General features: G+C 52.0%; 1 protein-coding gene across 2 annotated transcripts in view; it reads right to left on the reverse strand.

The window, feature by feature from the left end:
• LOC147086409 (atrial natriuretic peptide receptor 1-like) overlaps positions 1 to 21,669 on the reverse strand; it is a 97,223-nt gene that overhangs the window by 33,230 nt on the left and 42,324 nt on the right. For both annotated transcript variants that reach the window (XM_085978487.1, XM_085978485.1), the window contains exons 11-15: positions 10,286 to 10,390; positions 9,933 to 10,004; positions 5,807 to 5,966; positions 2,631 to 2,783; positions 62 to 230 (exon numbers count right to left, since the gene is read on the reverse strand). In XM_085978487.1, the coding sequence (XP_085834613.1) occupies positions 62 to 230; positions 2,631 to 2,783; positions 5,807 to 5,966; positions 9,933 to 10,004; positions 10,286 to 10,390 (659 nt within the window). The remainder of the gene's footprint in view (positions 1 to 61; positions 231 to 2,630; positions 2,784 to 5,806; positions 5,967 to 9,932; positions 10,005 to 10,285; positions 10,391 to 21,669) is intronic.

Here is a 21,669-nt window from a genome sequence, read left to right on the forward strand (position 1 = left end):
GCAGCCTGTGAGAGATGCACCTCAATAACAAGGTGGATTAAACTTTAGGCATCTAACCCACCTGTTGAACTTCCGCAGCAGGATCTTGATCTGGTTGAACTCGGGCCGCTCGAAGACGTCGTCAGCCCAGCACCGCTGCATCAGCAAGCTCAGCTCCTCCACTTGGCAGCTCAGGCCCGCGCTGGGCCGAAAGTGCGGCCGCTGGTTACTCTTCACCCTCTCAATAATTTCTGACGGGGCGAGGGGACAAGACAAAAAAAACCAGAAAAACGAAGTCACCAGTGAGAGTCAGTGTGTGAGGAACCCGTACCCCAGTGAGAGTCAGTGTGTGTGGAACCCGTACCCCAGTGAGAGTCAGTGTGTGTGGAACCCGTACCCCAGTGAGAGTCAGTGTCTGTGGAACCCGTACCCCAGTGAGAGTCAGTGTGTGTGGAACCCGTACCCCAGTGAGAGTCAGTGTGTGTGGAACCCGTACCCCAGTGAGAGTCAGTGTGTGTGGAACCCGTACCCCAGTGAGAGTCAGTGTGTGTGGAACTGTACCCCAGTGAGAGTCAGTGTCTGTGGAACCCGTACCCGAGTGAGAGTCAGTGTGTGTGGAACCCGTACCCCAGTGAGAGTCAGTGTGCGTGGAACCCGTACCCCAGTGAGAGTCAGTGTGTGTGGAACCCGTACCCCAGTGACAGTCAGTGTGTGTGGAACCCGTACCCCAGTGAGAGTCAGTGTGTGTGGAACCCGTACCCCAGTGAGAGTCAGTGTGTGCGGAACCCGTACCCCAGTGAGAGTCAGTGTGTGTGGAACCCGTACCCCAGTGAGAGTCAGTGTGTGTGGAACCCGTACCCCAGTGAGAGTCAGTGTGTGTGGAACCCGTACCCCAGTGAGAGTCAGTGTGTGTGGAACCCGTACCCCAGTGAGAGTCAGTGTGTGTGGAACCCGTACCCCAGTGAGAGTCAGTGTGTGTGGAACCCGTACCCCAGTGAGAGTCAGTGTGTGTGGAACCCGTACCCCAGTGAGAGTCAGTGTGTGTGGAACCCGTACCCCAGTGAGAGTCAGTGTGTGTGGAACCCGTACCCCAGTGAGTGTCAGTGTGTGTGGAACCCGTACCCCAGTGAGAGTCAGTGTGTGTGGAACCCGTACCCCAGTGAGAGTCAGTGTGTGTGGAACCCGTACCCCAGTGAGAGTCAGTGTGTGTGGAACCCGTACCCCAGTGAGAGTCAGTGTGTGTGGAACCCGTACCCCAGTGAGAGTCAGTGTGTGTGGAACCCGTACCCCAGTGAGAGTCAGTGTGTGTGGAACCCGTACCCCAGTGAGAGTCAGTGTGTGTGGAACCCGTACCCCAGTGAGAGTCAGTGTGTGTGGAACCCGTACCCCAGTGAGAGTCAGTGTGTGTGGAACCCGTACCCCAGTGAGAGTCAGTGTGTGTGGAACCCGTACCCCAGTGAGAGTCAGTGTGTGTGGAACCCGTACCCCAGTGAGAGTCAGTGTGTGTGGAACCCGTACCCCAGTGAGAGTCAGTGTGTGTGGAACCCGTACCCCAGTGAGAGTCAGTGTGTGTGGAACCCGTACCCCAGTGAGAGTCAGTGTGTGTGGAACCCGTACCCCAGTGAGAGTCAGTGTGTGTGGAACCCGTACCCCAGTGAGAGTCAGTGTGTGTGGAACCCGTACCCCAGTGAGAGTCAGTGTGTGTGGAACCCGTACCCCAGTGAGAGTCAGTGTGTGTGGAACCCGTACCCCAGTGAGAGTCAGTGTGTGTGGAACCCGTACCCCAGTGAGAGTCAGTGTGTGTGGAACCCGTACCCCAGTGAGAGTCCATGGCTGTGGAACCCGTACCGTGTATAGGGGGTGTGGTGGTTCCTCACAGTGGGGAGGATGGGGCCACGGTAAAGAATACAAGAACACACAACCGTAAAATAACGCGAAAAATAATTTCCAGCTCCGCTCCTTTACAAATCCATTTTATGCATTAATTTAGGAGTCGGGTCATTTGCCCTGATGTGGTTCCCCCACCTCCTCCTGTGGAGTACTATATCCTTCTAACGACTCGTGTGATCATTTCTAGTTTAGTTTCAAAACGGGTTTTTAATATTTGAATTGCTGCTTGTTCCCCTTAAAGGGGAAATGCACCCTTAATGTCGTCGTAAGACAGTACCCAGCCATGACAGCCAGGACCCCCCCTGGGGACGAAAGGTCACGACTCACTCAACCCATCGCCCGCAGAGAAAAAGGGAAAGACTCGTGTTTCTCCAGCGCCTTGCAGCCCCTCAGGACGTCCCAAAGCACTTCACAGCTAATGAAGTACTTTTTGAAGTGTGGTCACTGTTGTAATGTGGGAAACGCGGCAGCCAATTTGCGCACAGCAAGCTCCCACAAACAGCAATGTGATAATGACCGGATCATCTGTTTTAGTGATGTTGGTTGAGGGATAAATATTGGCCCCAGGACACCGGGGAGAACTCCCCCTGCTCTTCTTCCAATAGTGGCCGTGGGATCTTTTACGTCCACCTGAGGGGGCAGACGGGGCCTCGGTTTAACGTCTCGCCCGACAGATAATCCCCACCTTTTCCCATTGCTAACCTTCCGCCCTGTGCTGAGGGAGCCTCTCAGTGACGCTCGAGTAACCTTTGACGCCCTACCTTTGGGACTGAACTGCGCCCCCTCGATGTAGAAGGGTCCGTTCCGCAGCGCGATCTCCTGCAGGATGATCCCGAAGCTGTACACGTCCCCTTTCTGAGAGCCGGAGGAGGGGCTTTCGAACCGCAGGATCTCCGGCGCCGTCCACAGTTTCTCTGTCACAGGGAACAGGCACTTAGCAATCGGCGCAAAATACCTGGAGATGGTTCTCTGACTTTTCTCCGCACCGCCTTTCAATGGCTCATCTTCAACCTCGACTCCACTTCCCCGCCCGATCCCCATGTCCCTCGATTCCCCTCGAGTCCAAATATCTATCCATCTCAGCCCTGAGGGAGGAGGAACAGGCCACGGTGGACCTACGGTCTCCAAAGCCTGTTCCTCCTCTGTGGTGCAGACTCATTGATAAGAGATTGATTGCCCATGATTGGTCAACAGCTCCATTATCGGTGGATCAGGCGGCTACCAGGACGCTCGATGGCCAACTGGATGGACCTTGGGTCGTCTATCGTCCAACAATTCCGATGTTTTCTCGCCTCCCGCCCTCTGCTAAAGCTGCTGACCCTCGCTGGGGGAAGAGTGCCAGTCAATGACTATCTCCAACAAGCGAGAGTCTCTCCACCGTCCCTTGACATTCAATGGCTGAATCCCCCACCATCAACATCCTGGGGGTCACCATTGACCAGAAATTTAACTGGACCAGCCACAGAAATACTGCGGCTACAAGAGCCGGTCAGAGGCTGGGTATTCTGCGGCGAGTGTCTCACCTCCTGACTCCCCAAAGCCTTTCCACCATCGACAAGGCACAAGTAAGGAGTGTGTTGGAATACTCTCCACTTGCCTGGATGAGTGCAGCTCCAACAACACTCGAGAAGCTCGACACCATCCAGGACAAAGCAGCCCGCTTGATCGGCCCCCATCCACCACCTTAAACATTCACTCCCTCCACCACCGGCGCACCGTGGCTGCAGTGTGGACCATCTACAAGATGCACTGCAGCAACTCGCCAAGGCTTCTTCGGCAGCACCTCCCAAACCCGCAACCTCTTCCACCTAGAAGGACAAGGGCAGCAGGCGCATGGGAAAACCACCACCTCCAAGTCACACACCATCCTGACTTGGAAATATATCGGCCGATCCTTCATCGTCGCTGGGTCAAAATCCTGGAACTCCCTCCCTAACAGCACTGTGGGAGCACCTTCACCACACGGGACTGCAGCGGTTCAAGAAGGCGGCTCACCACCACCTTCTCAAGGGGCAACTAGGGATGGGCAATAAATGCCGGCCTTGCCAGCGACGCCCATATCCCATAAACTAATTTTAAAAAAGGAGGCCATTCAGCCCCTCGAGCCTTTCCGCCACTCAATGAGATCACGGCTGATCTGCATCTTAACTCCATTATGGATCTTGGTTCCATGTGCCTTAACACCCTTCAACAATGTTGATTGCCCTCCAGTAGCGCAGTCAAATGGCTGGATTGCACGTGTGAACTGAGGTAGCGGGCGATGGCAGGATATTCTACTACGGGCGGCATCACAGCCGAGGCCCAATCCTGCCCTCACCTGACGCCCAGGTGACGCGAGCTCTCCGGCAGGAGCCCCCGGACAGTGTTGAGTAGTGGGAAGCCCGGCTGCTTAACCCCCACCCCAGGGCTATACCAAAAGCGCCGAGGGCATTTATAACCCAAAGAACATGACGCAGAAGGGAGCTGGGAGCTGGAGCCTTCCCTGGTCTGCGTGGCTCAGTACCACACCTGGGGAGTGCGTTTAATAATTGAGCCGGGGCGGAAAGGAGATGCACAGAAATGCATCGGGCTGGATTTTATCAATGGAGGCGTGTAGGAGGCGGGACTCCAACTTTCGGGGTTGTAGTCCCGCCTCCTTCGAGTTGTGGCCAATCCACGCGATTTTCCCTTGATTGACCTTGTTAATCCCGCCCAGCGGGCTCAGCAGGCCAATTAAGGGCCACCCGGCAATAGGTGACGTCACAGATTGACATTTCATCTGTCAAGAGCTTTTGACAGATGAACTATCAGCGTTTGACAGCTCTTTGAAGCTGTCAAACACTGACAATCTGTACACGAAGTTAATTCCTTCCTCTCAGGCTGATTCAGCAATCTCTCCAGAACAGAAAGCTGAATGCTGCAGATTTTGACAGCTCGCAGCCATTCTGCTTTCTGTGCCGGTGAGATGAGGGACTCCCGAGACCTGAAGGAAGGCAGGCTGTAAAGGTAAGTAAAACTTCTTTAAACACTTTAGACACACCAAACACACTTACCTCTGCACTCATGCACCCATCACTCACCTGAACACCGGACATCTCGACCCCTCCAAGTCCTTCAGCCCGACGGCCCGCCTCGCTAACTTGGCGTGGTTTGGAGCTGTCGGGCAGCCCACACTTCAGGGAGAAAAATAGGGATTAGGCTAAAAACTGCCTCTTAACTACTTGTTAACAGGCAGTTAATCGGCACTAATCCCCTTCCCGCCTCGGGGACGCGGCTCCCAGCGTGGGTCGTGTACCCGCCTCCTGGGAAACGGGCATGGAGGCGGGTTGGGGGCGGGATGGGTTCGTGCCCCCCCCCCCCATTTCGCGATTTTAACCCCCCACACGCCTCCAATCCCACCTCCACGGTCCGATGAAATTCGAGCCCGAAGTCTACAGCACAGAAACAGGCCGTTCGGCCTGACTGCTCCGTGCCAGTGTTTATTCCCCACACCAGCCTCCTCCCCGACCCCTCTTCATCTCAAGCCCATCAACACATCCTTCTATTCCTCTCTCTCTCATGCGCTTCCCCCTTAAATGCATCCACGCAATTTGCCTCAACCACTCCCTGTGGTAGCGAGTTCCACATTCTCACCACTCTCTGGGTGAAGGAGTTTCTCCTGAATTCCCAATTGGATTTATTCGTGACTATCTTGTGTTGATGGGCCCCTAGTCCTGGTCTCCCCCAGCCCCCACCGCAAGTGGAATCATCTTCTCCACGTCTATCGATCGAAGTTTCTCCTGAATTGCCGGTTGGATTTTTCCGAGGCGCCTTTGTGCCCACCCCCCCACACCGGCTTGGTGGCAACTGAAGGGTTAACCCCCGACCCGACGGGCAACAATGCCTGCTTTATCCGCCCTGCCCACCCAGGTGACCACGCTGAGTGTTAGAGCAGAGAGAGACAGGTGGGGTGACGCACTCGCATACAGCAGGTGCAGGTCCTCGGAGTCGAGCGCTGATCGGAAGCTGGCGAGTCCGTAATCCGCGATCTTCAGGACGAACCTGCTGTCCACCACGCAGTTGGAGGACTTGAGGTTCCCGTGGCAACCGATGACGCTGTTGTGCAGGAATGCCATTCCCTGGGAAGAGATGAGAAGTGTTGGGATCAGGAATCGGCCGTGCAGAGAGGGCTGGGGTGGGGGGTGGGGGGATAAGGGAGGCAATCAGCCTGAAAATCTGCAGCGAGGCGGCACCAGGAACATCTCCCCCAGCACCCAAGGGATGACCACCCTTTCTCCCAATCCTCTCTTCTTCCCCCTCTCTCCCCCCCCTCTGTTTTATCACTCCTTCGGTGGTCAGAGCTCTGCCCTCGGCACTCTCGTCCCTCTGAAGATACCAATAAGCCCCCCTGTCCTTCACACTCTCCCTCCTCACCCATCACCCCCCCTGTTGCTCGTTGACCTACATTGGCTCCCGGTCCGGCAACGACTCGATTTTAAAATTCTCATCCTCGTCTTCAAATCCCCTCCATGTCCTCCTCGCCCCTCCCTATCTCTGTAACTTCCTCCAGCCCTACAACCCTCCCTATCTCTGTAACCTCCTCCAGCCCCTACACCCACCCCTATCTCTGTAACCTCCTCCAGCCCTACACCCCTCCCTATCTCTGTAACCCCCTCCAGCCCTACACCCCTCCCTATCTCTGTAACCCCCTCCAGCCCTACACCCCTCCCTATCTCTGTAACCTCCTCCAGCCCTACACCCCTCCCTATCTCTGTAACCCCCTCCAGCCCCTACACCCCTCCCTATCTCTGTAACCCCCTCCAGCCCTACACCCCTCCCTATCTCTGTAACCCCCTCCAGCCCTACACCCCTCCCTATCTCTGTAACCTCCTCCAGCCCCACACCCCTCCCTATCTCTGTAACCCCCTCCAGCCCTACACCCCTCCCTATCTCTGTAACCTCCTGCGGCCCTACGACCCTCCGCGATCTCTGCACTCCTCCAGACCCTACACCCCTCCCTATCTCTGTAACCTCCTCCAGCCCTACACCCCTCCCTCTCTCTGTAACCTCCTCCAGCCCCTACACCCCTCCCTATCTCTGTAACCTCCTACAGCCCCTACACCCCTCCCCATCTCTGTAACCTCCTCCAGCCCTACACCCCTCCCTATCTCTGTAACCTCCTGCGGCCCTACGACCCTCCGCGACCTCTGCACTCCTCCAATTTTGGCCTCTTGCACATCCTCCGATTTCCATCGCTCCACCATTGGCGGCCGTGCCTTCTGCCGCCTGGGCCCCGAGCTCTGGAATTCCCTCCCTAAACCTCTCCGCCTCTCTCTCTCCCCCTTTAAGACGCTCCTTAAAACCGACCTCTTTGACCAAGCTTTTGGTCACCTGTCCTAATATCTCCTTCTGTGGCTCGGTGTTAAATTTTGTTTGATAATCGCTCCTGTGAAGCACCGTGGGACGTTTTACTACGTTAAAGGCGCTATATAAATACAAAGGTGTTGTTGTTCCCTGCATCCTCATTGAAATCTGGACCCGTTGCAACTTCTCCAACTCGAACGTATTCTCCCCCAGGGAACTCTGCCCTTCCCTCAGTCTATCCCCTTCCTCCAATGATCTGCAGGCTTTGAAAAACCCAAGCTTGGAGCCACTCCAACACCTCACCACCACTGACTGATTGACCTCATCTTCTTTGTGGCCACTGGCGGCTTTCCCTGTGCTCTGGGTCTTGGACCTTCTCAATCCTAAAGGGAAACTGTTGGTTTTTGCTGGTCCTTGCATGTAAGAACACAAGAATCAGGAGCGGGAGTCGGCCATTTGGCCCCTCGAGCCTGCTCCGCCATTCAATGAGATCATGGCTGATCTTCGACCTCAACTCCACTTTCCTGCCCGATCCCCATGTCCGTTGATTCCCCTGGAGTCCAAAGATCTCAGCCTTGAATATACTCAACGACTGAGCCTCCACAGCCCTCTGGGGCAGAGAATTCCAAAGATTCACCGCCCTCTGAGTGAAGAAATTCCTCCTCATCTCAGTCCTCAATGGCCGACCCCTTATCCTGAGACTGTGACCCCTGGTTCTAGACTCTCCAGCCAGGGGGAAACAGCCTCTCAGCATCTACTCTGTCAATCCCCCTCAGAATCTTGTATGTTTCAATGAGATCACCTCTCATTCTTCTAAACTCCAGAGAGTATCGGCCCATTCTACACAATCTCTCCTCATAGGACAGCCCTCTCATCCCAGGGATCAATCTAGTGAACCTTTGCTGCACCGCCTCTAAGGCAAGTAGGTATCTGAGAACAAAACTGTGCACAGTACTCCAGGTGTGGTCTCACCAAGGCCCTGTACAATTGTAGCAAGACTTCCCTATTCTTGTACTCCAACCCCCTTGCAATAAAGGCCAACGCGCCATTTGTCTGAGAATTGGACCTGATGGATATCAGGGGTTGGCCTGTGATGGATGTCCACCGCAGTCTGATACATCCTCGGTCCCCAGGAGGAGGCTTCCAGCCCATGCTTAGTGTCACCTTAGAGTGACGAGGCTCAATCAAGTTGATGATTTGGTTTCAAGAGGATCCAGAGTGCCTCACTCATTCATTTCCCCTCCCTGCAATGCCTTACTCTTTCGAAGCATCCCTATTGAGTTCCGAATAAAAGAGGACTGTCCCTTTAAGGCATCACCTGTGGGGTCGTCAGTGCTAATTGTTGTGTATGTACCTTTAAGAGAATAACTGGTCTCAGACTGCAGTACCGGCAGTGACCACCCCTGTATAAAAGGCGCTAGAGAGCCTCTGTTGGTTAGTTTCGTTTATGCCTTTCACCAGTAAAGATCAGTTTGTTTTCTCTCCTGCTAGTCCGTGTCTCAATCATTCACGGACTTAACACTCCTCCCTTTGCTCCCAATTATTGGCTGTTCCTCGTCCTTATCGAGCCAGGAAGAGCGGGGTAGCCCTGGGGCAGGGAAGTCAGGGCCTTGGTGAGACCACACCTGGAGTACTGTGTGCAGTTTTGGTCTCCTTACCTAAGAAAGGATATACTTGCCATAAAAGGAGCGCAGCGAAGGTTCACCAGACTGATTCCTGGGATGGCAGGACTGTCGTATGAGGATAGATTGGGTCGACTAGGCCTGTATTCACTAGAGTTTAGAAGAATGAGAGGGGATCTCATTGAAACGTATAAAATTCTGACAGTGCTCGACAGACTGGATGCAGGGAGGATGTTTCCCCTGGCTGGGGGGGTCTAGAATGAGGGGTCGCAGTCTCAGGATACGGGGTAGGACATTTAGGACTGAGATGAGGAGAAATGTCTTCACTCAGAGGGTGGTGAACCTGTGGAATTCTCTACCACAGAAGGCTGTGGAGGCCAAGTCACTGAATATATTGAAGAAGGAGATCGATAGATTTCTAGACACAAAAGGCATCAAGGGGTATGGGGAGAGAGCGGGAATATGGTATTGAGAGAGAGGATCTGCCATGATCATATTGAATGGCGGAGCAGGCTCGAAGGGCCGAATGGCCGACTCCTGCTCCTATTTATTATGTTCTTATTATGTACCAGGGATGAGGGACCTCAGTTATGTGGATAGACTGGAGAAGATGGGGTTGTTCTCCTTAGAGCAGAGAAGACTAAGAGGAGATTTGATAGAAGTGTTCAAAATCATGAGGGATTTTGATGGAGTAAATAAGGAGAAGCTGTTTCCAGTGGCAGGAGGGTCGGTAACCAGAGGACACAGATTGAAGATAATCGGCAAAAGAACCAGAGGGGGAGATGAGGAGAATCTTTTCTACGCAGCGAGTTGTTGTGATCTGGAATGCGCTGCCTGAAAGGGCGGTGGAAGCAGATTCAATAGTAACTTTCAAAAGGGAATTGGAGAAATACTTGAAAGGGAATCATTTGCAGGACTGTGGGGAAAGAGCAGGGGGGAGTGGGACTAATTGGAGAGCTCGTTCAAAGAGCCGGCACAGGCACGATGGGCCGAAGGGCCTCCTCCTGTGCTCTATCGTTCTACGATTTGATGTCCTGCTGCGCCTCATTGCCCAAGTATCGTGCAGAGTTCACTTAGCGACGTGGAATGATTATGGAAAACAAATCATTTGGGCCTCACCTTGACAATATCATTGATGAGGGAGTATCGGAACATCCAGTCCAGGGTGATGCTCTCATTCTCCAGAACGTCCTGAAAATGAATGGTGAAGAGAGAACCGTTTAGCAGCTTCTGAAACTCGGTGGAATGTCAGAGGGGATCTTCCCCTTTCAGGCCCTCATCTGGAAGAAGCCCAAGTCCTGACACTCGGAAAAAACCCAACACCGGACAGCTTGAACATAGAAACAAGGGAGGGAGTGAGACACGGCGACTTTAACACCACTGGGATCCAATAACAAGCCGGCGAGGAAAGCAGTTTCCCTTTTAACCGTGTTGGACTCCGTACCTGCAAGCTCCCACGAGGGACTCCGTACCTGCAAGCTCCCGCGAGGGCAGTACTCAGTCACGATGCAGATGTTGGGTGGGTCGATGCTTGCCCCAATGAACCGAGTCAGATGTTCATTCTGTACATCTCGCATCTGCAGGACGAGAGGACGGCACCGTCAGGGAAAGATGGGGGAGGGAATCTACCCGCGTGCATGGCCAGCATCCAGGCTTTGGGTTCTGACCGAGAGCCGCTCTCATTCACCTTGAAGGACACCGAGTTCCGTCTGTCAATCATGCCAATAGTAATGGTCAGCTGACCAGGCAACTTGTGTGCAACATAAAGGCCCACATTTTGCTCCCCTCCCATTGTACAGAATGCCAATGGACCCAAACCCCTTCTCATTCACTCCCATTGTACAGAATGCCAATGGACCCAAACCCCTTCCCATTCACTCCCATTGTACAAAATCCCAATGGACCCAAACCCCTTCCCATTCACTCCCATTGTACACAATCCCAATGGACCCAAACCCCTTCCCATTCACTCCCATTGTACACAATCCCAATGGACCCAAACCCCTTCTCATTCACTCCCATTGTACACAATCCCAGTGGACCCAAACCCCTTCCCATTCACTCCCATTGTACACAATCCCAATGGACCCAAACCCCTTCTCATTCACACCCATTGTACAGAATGCCAATGGACCCAAACCCCTTCTCATTCACTCCCACTGCACACAATCCCAATGGACCCAAACCCCAACTCATTCACTCCCACTGTACACAATCCCAATGGACCCAAACCCCTTCCCATTCACTCCCATTGTACACAATCCCAATGGACCCAAACCCCTTCCCATTCACTCCCATTGTACACAATCCCAATGGACCCAAACCCCTTCCCATTCACTCCCATTGTACACAGTCCCAATGGACCCAAACCCCTTCCCATTCACTCCCATTGTACAGAATCCCAATGGACCCAAACCCCTTCACATTCACTCCCATTGTACAGAATCCCAATGGACCCAAACCCCTTGCCATTCACACCCATTGTACACAATCCCAATGGACCCAAACCCCTTCCCATTCACTCCCATTGTACACAATCCCAATGGACCCAAAGCCCTTCACATTCACTCCCATTGTACACAATCCCAATGGACCCAAACCCCTTCCCATTCACTCCCATTGTACACAATCCCATTGGACCCAAACCCCTTCCCATTCACTCCCATTGTACAGAATCCCAATGGACCCAAATCCCTTCCCATTCACTCCCATTGTACAGAATCCCAATGGACCCAAACCCCTTCCCATTTACTCCCATTGTACACAATCCAAATGGACCCAAACCCCTTCCCATTCACTCCCATTGTACACAATCCCAATGGAACCAAACCCCTTCCCATTCACTCCCATTGTACACAATCCCAATGGACCCAAACTCCTTCCCATTCACTCCCATTGTACAGAATCCCACTGGACCCAAACCCCTTCCCATTCACACCCATTGTACACAATCCCAGTGGACCCAAACCCCTTCCCATTCACTCCCATTGTACACAATCCCAATGGACCCAAACCCCTTCCCATTCACTCCCATTGTACACAATCCCAATGGACCAAACCCCTTCCCATTCACTCCCATTGTACACAATCCCAATGGACCAAACCCCTTCCCATTCACTCCCATTGTACACAATCCCAATGGACCCAAACCCCTTCCCATTCACTCCCATTGTACACAATCCCAATGGACCCAAACCCCTTCCCATTCACTCCCATTGTACACAATCCCAATGGACCCAAACCCCTTCCCATTTGCTCCCATTGTACACAATCCCAATGGACACAAACCCCTTCCCATTCACTCCCATTGTACACAATCCCAATGGACCCAAACCCCTTCCCATTCACTCCCATTGTACACAATCCCAATGGACCCAACCCCCTTCCCATTCACTTCCATTGTACACAATCCCAATGGACCCAAACCCCTTCCCATTCACTCCCATTGTACACAATCCCAATGGACCCAAACCCCTTCCCATTAACTCCCATTGTTCACAATCCCAATGGACCCAAACCCCTTCCCATTCACCCCAATTGTACAGAATCCCAATGGACCCAAACCCCTTCCCACTCACTCCCATTGTACACAGTCCCAATGGACCCAAACCCCTTCCCATTCACTCCCCCTGTACACAATCCCAATGGAACCAAACCCCTCCCCATTCACTCCCATTGCACACAATCCCAATGGAGCCAAACCCCTTCCCATTCACTCCCATTGTACACAATCCCAATGGACCCAAACCCCTTCCCATTCACTCCCATTGCACACAATCCCAATGGAACCAAACCCCTTCCCATTGACACCCCTTGTACACAATCACAATGGACCCAAACCCCTTCCCATTCACTCCCATTGTACACAATCCCAATGGACCCAAACCCCTTCCCATTCACTCCCATTGTACACAATCCCAATGGACCCAAACCCCTTCCCATTCACTCCCATTATACACATTCCCAATGGGCCCAAACCCCTTCCCATTCACTCCCATTGTACACAATCCCAATGGATCCAAACCCCTTCCCATTCACTCCCATTGTACACATTCCCAATGGACCCAAACCCCTTCCCATTCACATCCATTGTACACAATCCCAATGGACCCAAACCCCTTCCCATTCACTCCCATTGTACACAATCCCAATGGACCCAAACACCTTCCCATTCACTCCCACTGTACACAATCCCAATGGACCAAACCCCTTCCCATTCACTCCCATTGTACACAATCCCAATGGACCCAAACTCCTTCCCATTCACTCCCATTGTACCCAGTCCCAATGGACCAAACCCCTTCCCATTCACTCCCATTGTACACAATCCCAATGGACACAATCCGCTTCCCATTCACTCCCACTGTACACAATCCCTATGGACCCAAACCCCTTCCCAGTCACTCCCATTGTACACAATCCCAATGGACCCAAACCCCTTCCCATTCACTCCCATTGTACACAGTCCCAATGGACCCAAACCCCTTCCCATTCACTCCCATTGTACCCAGTCCCAATGGACCAAACCCCTTCCCATTCACTCCCATTGTACACAATCCCAATGGACACAAACCGCTTCCCATTCACTCCCACTGTACACCATCCCTATGGACCCAAACCCCTTCCCATTCACTCCCATTGTACACTATCCCAATGGACCCAAACCCCTTCCCATTCACTCCCATTGTACACAGTCCCAATGGACCCAAACCCCTTCCCATTCACTCCCATTGTACACAATCCCAATGGACCCAAACCCCTTCCCATTCACTCCCATTGTACACAATCCTAATGGACCCAAACCCCTTCCCATTCACTCCCATTGTACGCAATCCCAATGGACCCAAACCCCTTCCCATTCACTCCCATTGTACACAATGCCAATGGACCCAAACCCCTTCCCATTCACTCCCATTGCACACAATCCCAATGGACCAAACCCCTTCCCATTAACTCCCATTGTACACAATCCCAATGGACCCAAACCCCTTCCCATTCACTCCCATTGTACACAATCCCAATGGAACCAAACCCCTTCCCATTCACTCCCACTGTACACAATCCCAATGAACCCAAAACCTTTCCCATTCACTCCCATTGTACACAATCCTAATGGACCCAAACCACTTCCCATTCACTCCCATTGCACAGAATCCCAATGGAACCAAACCCCTTCCCATTCACTCGCATTGTACACAGTCCCAAGGGATGTAAACCCCTTCCCATTCACTCCCATTGTACACAATCCCAATGGACCCAAACCTCTTCCCATTCACTCCCATTGCACACAATCCCAATGGACGCAAGCCCCTTCCCATTCACCCCCACTGTACACAATCCCAATGAACCCAAACCCCTTCCCATTCACTCCCATTGTACACAATCCCAATGGAACCAAACCCCTTCCCATTCACTCCCATTGTACACAATCCCAATGGAACCAAACCCCTTCCCATTCACTCCCATTGTACACAATCCCAATGGACCCAACCCCTCCCCATTCACTCCCATTGTACACAATCCCAATGGACCCAAACCCCTTCCCATTCACTCCCATTGCACACAATCCCAATGGAACCAAACCCCTTCCCATTGACACCCCTTGTACACAATCACAATGGACCCAAACCCCTTCCCATTCACTCCCATTGTACAGAATCCCAATGGACCCAAACCCCTTCCCATTCACTCCCATTGTACAGAATCCCAAGGGACCCAAACCCCTTCCCATTCACAACCATTGTACACAATCCCAATGGACCCAAACCCCTTCCCATTCACTCCCACTGTACACAATCCCAATGGAACCAAACCCCTTCCCATTCACTCCCATTGTACACAATCCCAATTGACCCAAACCCCTTCCCATTCACTCCCATTGTACACAATCCCAATGGACCCAAACCCCTTCCCATTTACTCCCATTGTACAAAATCCCAATGAACCCAAACCCCTCCCCATTCACTCCCATTGTACACAATTCCAATGGACCCAAACCCCTTCCCATTCACTCCCATTGTACACAATCCCAATGGACCCAAACCCCTTCCCATTCACTCCCACTGTACACAATCCCAATGGACCCAAACCCCTTCCCATTCACTCCCATTGTACACAATCCCAATGGACCCAAATCCCTTCCCATTCACTCCCATTGTACACAATCCCAATGGACCCAAACCCCTTCCCATTCACTCCCATTGTACACAATCCCAATGGACCCAAACCCCTTTCCATTCACTCCCATTGTACACAATCCCAATGGACCCAAACCCCTTCCCATTCACCCACATTGTACAGAATCCCAATGGACCCAAACCCCTTCCCATTCACTCCCATTGTACAGAATCACAATGGACCCAAACCCCTTCCCATTCACTCCCATTGTACACAATCCCAATGGACCCAAACCCCTTCCCACTCACTCCCATTGTACACAATCCCAATGGACCCAAACACCTTCCCATTCACTCCCATTGTACACAATCCCAATGGACCCAAACCCCTTCCCATTCACTCCCATTGTACACAATCCCAATGGACCCAAACCCCTTCCCATTCACTCCCATTGCACACAATCCCAATGGACCAAAACCTCTTCCCATTGACTCCCCTTGTACACAATCCCAATGGACCCAAACCCCTTCCCATTCACTCCCATTGTACGCAATCCCAATGGGCCCAAACCCCTTCCCAATCACTCCCATTGTACACAATCCCAATGGACCCAAACCCCTTCCCATTCACTCCCATTGTACACATTCCCAATGGACCCAAACCCCTTCCCAATCACATCCATTGTACACAATCCCAATGGACCCAAACCCCTGCCCATTGACTCCCCTTGTACACAATCCCAATGGATCCAAACCCCTTCCCATTCACTCCCATTGTACACAATCCCAATGGACCCAAACCCCTTCCCATTCACTCCCACTGTGCACAATCCCAATGGACCCAAACCCCTTCCCATTCACTCCTATTGTACACAATCCCAATGGACCCAAACCCCTTCCCATTCACTCCCATTATACACATTCCCAATGGGCCCAAACCCCTTCCCATTCACTCCCATTGTACACAATCCCAATGGATCCAAACCCCTTCCCATTCACTCCCATTGTACACATTCCCAATGGACCCAAACCCCTTCCCATTCACATCCATTGTACACAATCCCAATGGACCCAAACCCCTGCCCATTGACTCCCCTTGTACACAATCCCAATGGATCCAAACCCCTTCCCATTCACTCCCATTGTACACAATCCCAATGGACCCAAACCGCTTCCCATTCACTCCTATTGTACACAATCCCAATGAACCCAAACCCCTTCCCATTCACTCCCATTGTACACATTCCCAATGGACCCAAATCCCTTCCCATTCACTCCCATTGTACAGAATCCCAATGGACCCAAACCCCTTCCCATTCACTCCCATTGTACACAATCCCAATGGACCCAAACACCTTCCCATTCACTCCCACTGTACACAATCCCAATGGACCAAACCCCTTCCCATTCACTCCCATTGTACACAATCCCAATGGACCCAAACTCCTTCCCATTCACTCCCATTGTACCCAGTCCCAATGGACCAAACCCCTTCCCATTCACTCCCATTGTACACAATCCCAATGGACACAAACCGCTTCCCATTCACTCCCACTGTACACAATCCCTATGGACCCAAACCCCTTCCCAGTCACTCCCATTGTACACAATCCCAATGGACCCAAACCCCTTCCCATTCACTCCCATTGTACACAGTCCCAATGGACCCAAACCCCTTCCCATTCACTCCCATTGTACCCAGTCCCAATGGACCAAACCCCTTCCCATTCACTCCCATTGTACACAATCCCAATGGACACAAACCGCTTCCCATTCACTCCCACTGTACACCATCCCTATGGACCCAAACCCCTTCCCATTCACTCCCATTGTACACAATCCCAATGGACCCAAACCCCTTCCCATTCACTCCCATTGTACACAGTCCCAATCGACCCAAACCCCTTCCCATTCACTCCCATTGTACACAATCCCAATGGACCCAAACCCCTTCCCATTCACTCCCATTGTACACAATCCTAATGGACCCAAACCCCTTCCCATTCACTCCCATTGTACACAATCCCAATGGACCCAAACCCCTTCCCATTCACTCCCATTGTACACAATGCCAATGGACCCAAACCCCTTCCCATTCACTCCCATTGCACACAATCCCAAGGGATGTAAACCCCTTCCCATTCACTCCCATTGTACACAATCCCAATGGACCCAAACCTCTTCCCATTCACTCCCATTGCACACAATCCCAATGGACGCAAGCCCCTTCCCATTCACTCCCACTGTACACAATCCCAATGAACCCAAACCCCTTCCCATTCACTCCCATTGTACACAATCCCAATGGAACCAAACCCCTTCCCATTCACTCCCATTGTACACAATCCCAATGGAACCAAACCCCTTCCCATTCACTCCAATTGTACACAATCCCAATGGACCCAAACCCCTCCCCATTCACTCCCATTGTACACAATCCCAATGGACCCAAACCCCTTCCCATTCACTCCCATTGTACAGAATCCCAATGGACCCAAACCCCTTCCCATTCACTCCCATTGTACAGAATCCCAATGGACCCAAACCCCTTCCCATTCACAACCATTGTACACAATCCCAATGGACCCAAACCCCTTCCCATTCACTCCCACTGTACACAATCCCAATGGAACCAAACCCCTTCCCATTCACTCCCATTGCACACAATCCCAATTGACCCAAACCCCTTCCCATTCACTCCCATTGTACACAATCCCAATGGACCCAAACCCCTTCCCATTTACTCCCATTGTACAGAATCCGAATGGACCCAAACCCCTCCCCATTCACTCCCATTGTACACAATTCCAATGGACCCAAACCCCTTCCCATTCACTCCCATTGTACACAATCCCAATGGACCCAAACCCCTTCCCATTCACTCCCACTGTACACAATCCCAATGGACCCAAACCCCTTCCCATTCACTCCCATTGTACACAATCCCAATGGACCCAAATCCCTTCCCATTCACTCCCATTGTACACAATCCCAATGGACCCAAACCCCTTCCCATTCACTCCCATTGTACACAATCCCAATGGACCCAAACCCCTTTCCATTCACTCCCATTGTACACAATCCCAATGGACCCAAACCCCTTCCCATTCACCCACATTGTACAGAATCCCAATGGACCCAAACCCCTTCCCATTCACTCCCATTGTACAGAATCACAATGGACCCAAACCCCTTCCCATTCACTCCCATTGTACACAATCCCAATGGACCCAAACCCCTTCCCACTCACTCCCATTGTACACAATCCCAATGGACCCAAACACCTTCCCATTCACTCCCATTGTACACAATCCCAATGGACCCAAACCCCTTCCCATTCACTCCCATTGTACACAATCCCAATGGACCCAAACCCCTTCCCATTCACTCCCATTGCACACAATCGCAATGGACCAAAACCTCTTCCCATTGACTCCCCTTGTACACAATCCCAATGGACCCAAACCCCTTCCCATTCACTCCCATTGTACGCAATCCCAATGGGCCCAAACCCCTTCCCAATCACTCCCATTGCACACAATCCCAATGGACCCAAACCCCTTCCCATTCACTCCCATTGTACACATTCCCAATGGACCCAAACCCCTTCCCAATCACATCCATTGTACACAATCCCAATGGACCCAAACCCCTGCCCATTGACTCCCCTTGTACACAATCCCAATGGATCCAAACCCCTTCCCATTCACTCCCATTGTACACAATCCCAATGGACCCAAACCCCTTCCCATTCACTCCCACTGTACACAATCCCAATGGACCCAAACCCCTTCCCATTCACTCCTATTGTACACAATCCCAATGGACCCAAACCCCTTCCCATTCACTCCCATTGTACACATTCCCAATTGGCCCAAACCCCTTCCCATTCACTCCCACTGTACACAGTCCCAATGGACCCAAACCCCTTCCCATTCACTCCCACTGTACACAATCCCAATGGACCAAACCCCTTCCCATTCACTCCCACTGTACACAATCCCAATGGACCAAACCCCTTCCCATTCACTCGCATTGTACACAATCCCAATGGACACAAACCCCTTCCCATTCACTCCCACTGTACACAATCCCAATGGACCCAAACCCCTTCCCATTCACTCCCATTGTACACAATCCCAATGGAACCAAACCCCTTCCCATTCACTCCCATTGTACACAATCCCAATGGACACAAACCCCTTCCCATTCACTCCCATTGTACACAATCCCAATGGACCCAAACCCCTTCCCATTCACTCCCATTGTACCCAGTCGCAATGGACCAAATCCCTTCCCATTCACTCCCATTGTACACAATCCCAATGGACACAAACCCCTTCCCATTCACTCCCACTGTACACAATCCCTGTGGACCCAAACCCCTTCCCATTCACTCCCATTGTACACAATCCCAATGGACCCAAACCCCTTCCCATTCACTCCCATTGTACACAGTCCCAATGGACCCAAACCCCTTCCCATTCACTCCCACTGTACACAATCCCAATGGACCCAAACCCCTTCCCATTCACTCCCATTGTACACAATCCCAATGGACCCAAACCCCTGCCCATTCACTCCCACTGTACAAAATCCCAATGGACCCAAGCCCCTTCCCATTCACTCCCATTGTACACAAACCCAATGGACCCAAACCCCTTCCCATTCACTCCCATTGTACACAATCGCAGTGGACCACACCCCTTCCCATTCACTCCCATTGTACACAATCCCAACGGACCCAAACCCCTTCCCATTCACTCCCATTGTACACAATCCCAATGGACCCAAACCACTTCCCATTCACTCCCATTGTACACAATCCCAATGGAACCAAACCCCTTCCCATTCACTCGCATTGTACACAGTTCCAATGGACCTAAACCCCTTCCCATTCACTCCCATTGTACACAATCCCAATGGAACCAAACCCCTTCCCATTCACTCGCATTGTACACAGTACCAATGGACCTAAACCCCTTCCCATTCACTCCCATTGTACACAATCCCAATGGACCCAAACCCCTTCCCATTCACTCCCATTGTACACAATCCCAATGGACCCAAACCCCTTCCCATTCACTCCCATTGTACACAATCCCAATGGACCCAAACCCCTTCCCATTCACTCCCATTGTACTCAATCCCAATGGACCAAACCCCTTCCCATTCCCTCCCATTGTACACAATCCCAATGGACCCAAACCCCTTCCCATTCACTCCCATTGTACACAATCCCAATGGACCCAAACCCCTTCCCATTCACTCCCATTGTACACAATCCCAATGGACCAAACCCCTTCCCATTCACTCCCATTGTACACAATCCCAATGGACCCAAACCCCTTCCCATTCACTCCCATTGTGCAGAATCCCAATGGACCCAAACCCCTTCCCATTCACTCCCATTGTACACAATCCCAATGGACTCAAACCCCTTCCCATTCACTCCCACTGTACACAATCCCAATGAACCCAAACCCCTTCCCATTCACTCCCATTGTACACAATCCCAATGGACCCAAACCCCTTCCCATTCACTCCCATTGTACACAATCTCAATGGACCCAAACCCCTTCCCATTCTCTCCCATTGTACACAATCCCAAGGGACCCAAACCCCTTCCCATTCACTCCCATTGTACACAATCCCAATGGACCCAAACCCCTTCCCATTCACTCCCATTGTACACAATCCCAATGGACCCAAACCCCTTCCCATTTACTCCCGTTTTACACAATCCCAATGGACCCAAACCCCTTCCCATTCACTCCCACTGCACACAATCCCAATGGACCCAAGCCCCTTCCCATTCATTCCCATTGTACAGAATCCCAATGGACGCAAACCCCTTCCCATTCACTCCCATTGTACACAATCCCAATGGACCCAAACCCCTTCCCATTCACTCCCATTGTACACAATCCCAATGGACCCAAACCCCTTCCCATTCACTCCCACTGTACACTGTCCCAATGGACCCAAACCCCTTCCCATTCACTCCCATTGTACACAATCCCAATGGACCCAAACCCCTTCCCATTCACTCCCATTGTACACAAACCCAATGGACCCAAACCCCTTCCCATTCACTCCCACTGTACACAATCCCAATGGACCCAAACCCCTTACCATTCACTCCCATTGTACACAATCCCAATGGACACAAACCCCTTCCCATTCACTCCCATTGTACACAATCCCAATGGACCCAAAACCCTTCCCATTCACTCCCACTGTACACAATCCCAATGGACTCAAACCCCTTCCCATTCACTCCCACTGTACACATTCTCAACGGACCCAAACCCCTTCCCATTCACTCCCATTGTACAGAATCCCAATGGACCCAAACCCCTTCCCATTCACTCCCATTGTACACAATCCCAGTGGACCAAACCCCTTCTCATTCACTCCCACTGTTCACAATCCCAATGGACCCAAACCCCTTCCCATTCACTCCCATTGTACACAATCCCAATGGACCCAAACCCCTTCCCATTCACTCCCATTGTACACAATCCCAATGGACCCAAACCCCTTCCCATTCACTCCCATTGTACACAGTCCCAATGGACCCAAACCCCTTCCCATTCACTCCCATTGTACAGAATCCGAATGGACCCAAACCCCTTCCCATTCACTGCCACTGTACACAATCCCAATGGACCCAAACCCCTTCCCATTCACTCCCATTGTACACAATCCCAATGGACCCAAATCCCTTCCCATTTCCT

This window comes from Somniosus microcephalus, unplaced genomic scaffold (assembly GCF_052327205.1).
Source record: "Somniosus microcephalus isolate GS21.2 unplaced genomic scaffold, FLI_Smic_1.0 unresolved_chr7, whole genome shotgun sequence".
In the NCBI taxonomy this organism is placed as follows: Eukaryota; Metazoa; Chordata; class Chondrichthyes; order Squaliformes; family Somniosidae; genus Somniosus; species Somniosus microcephalus.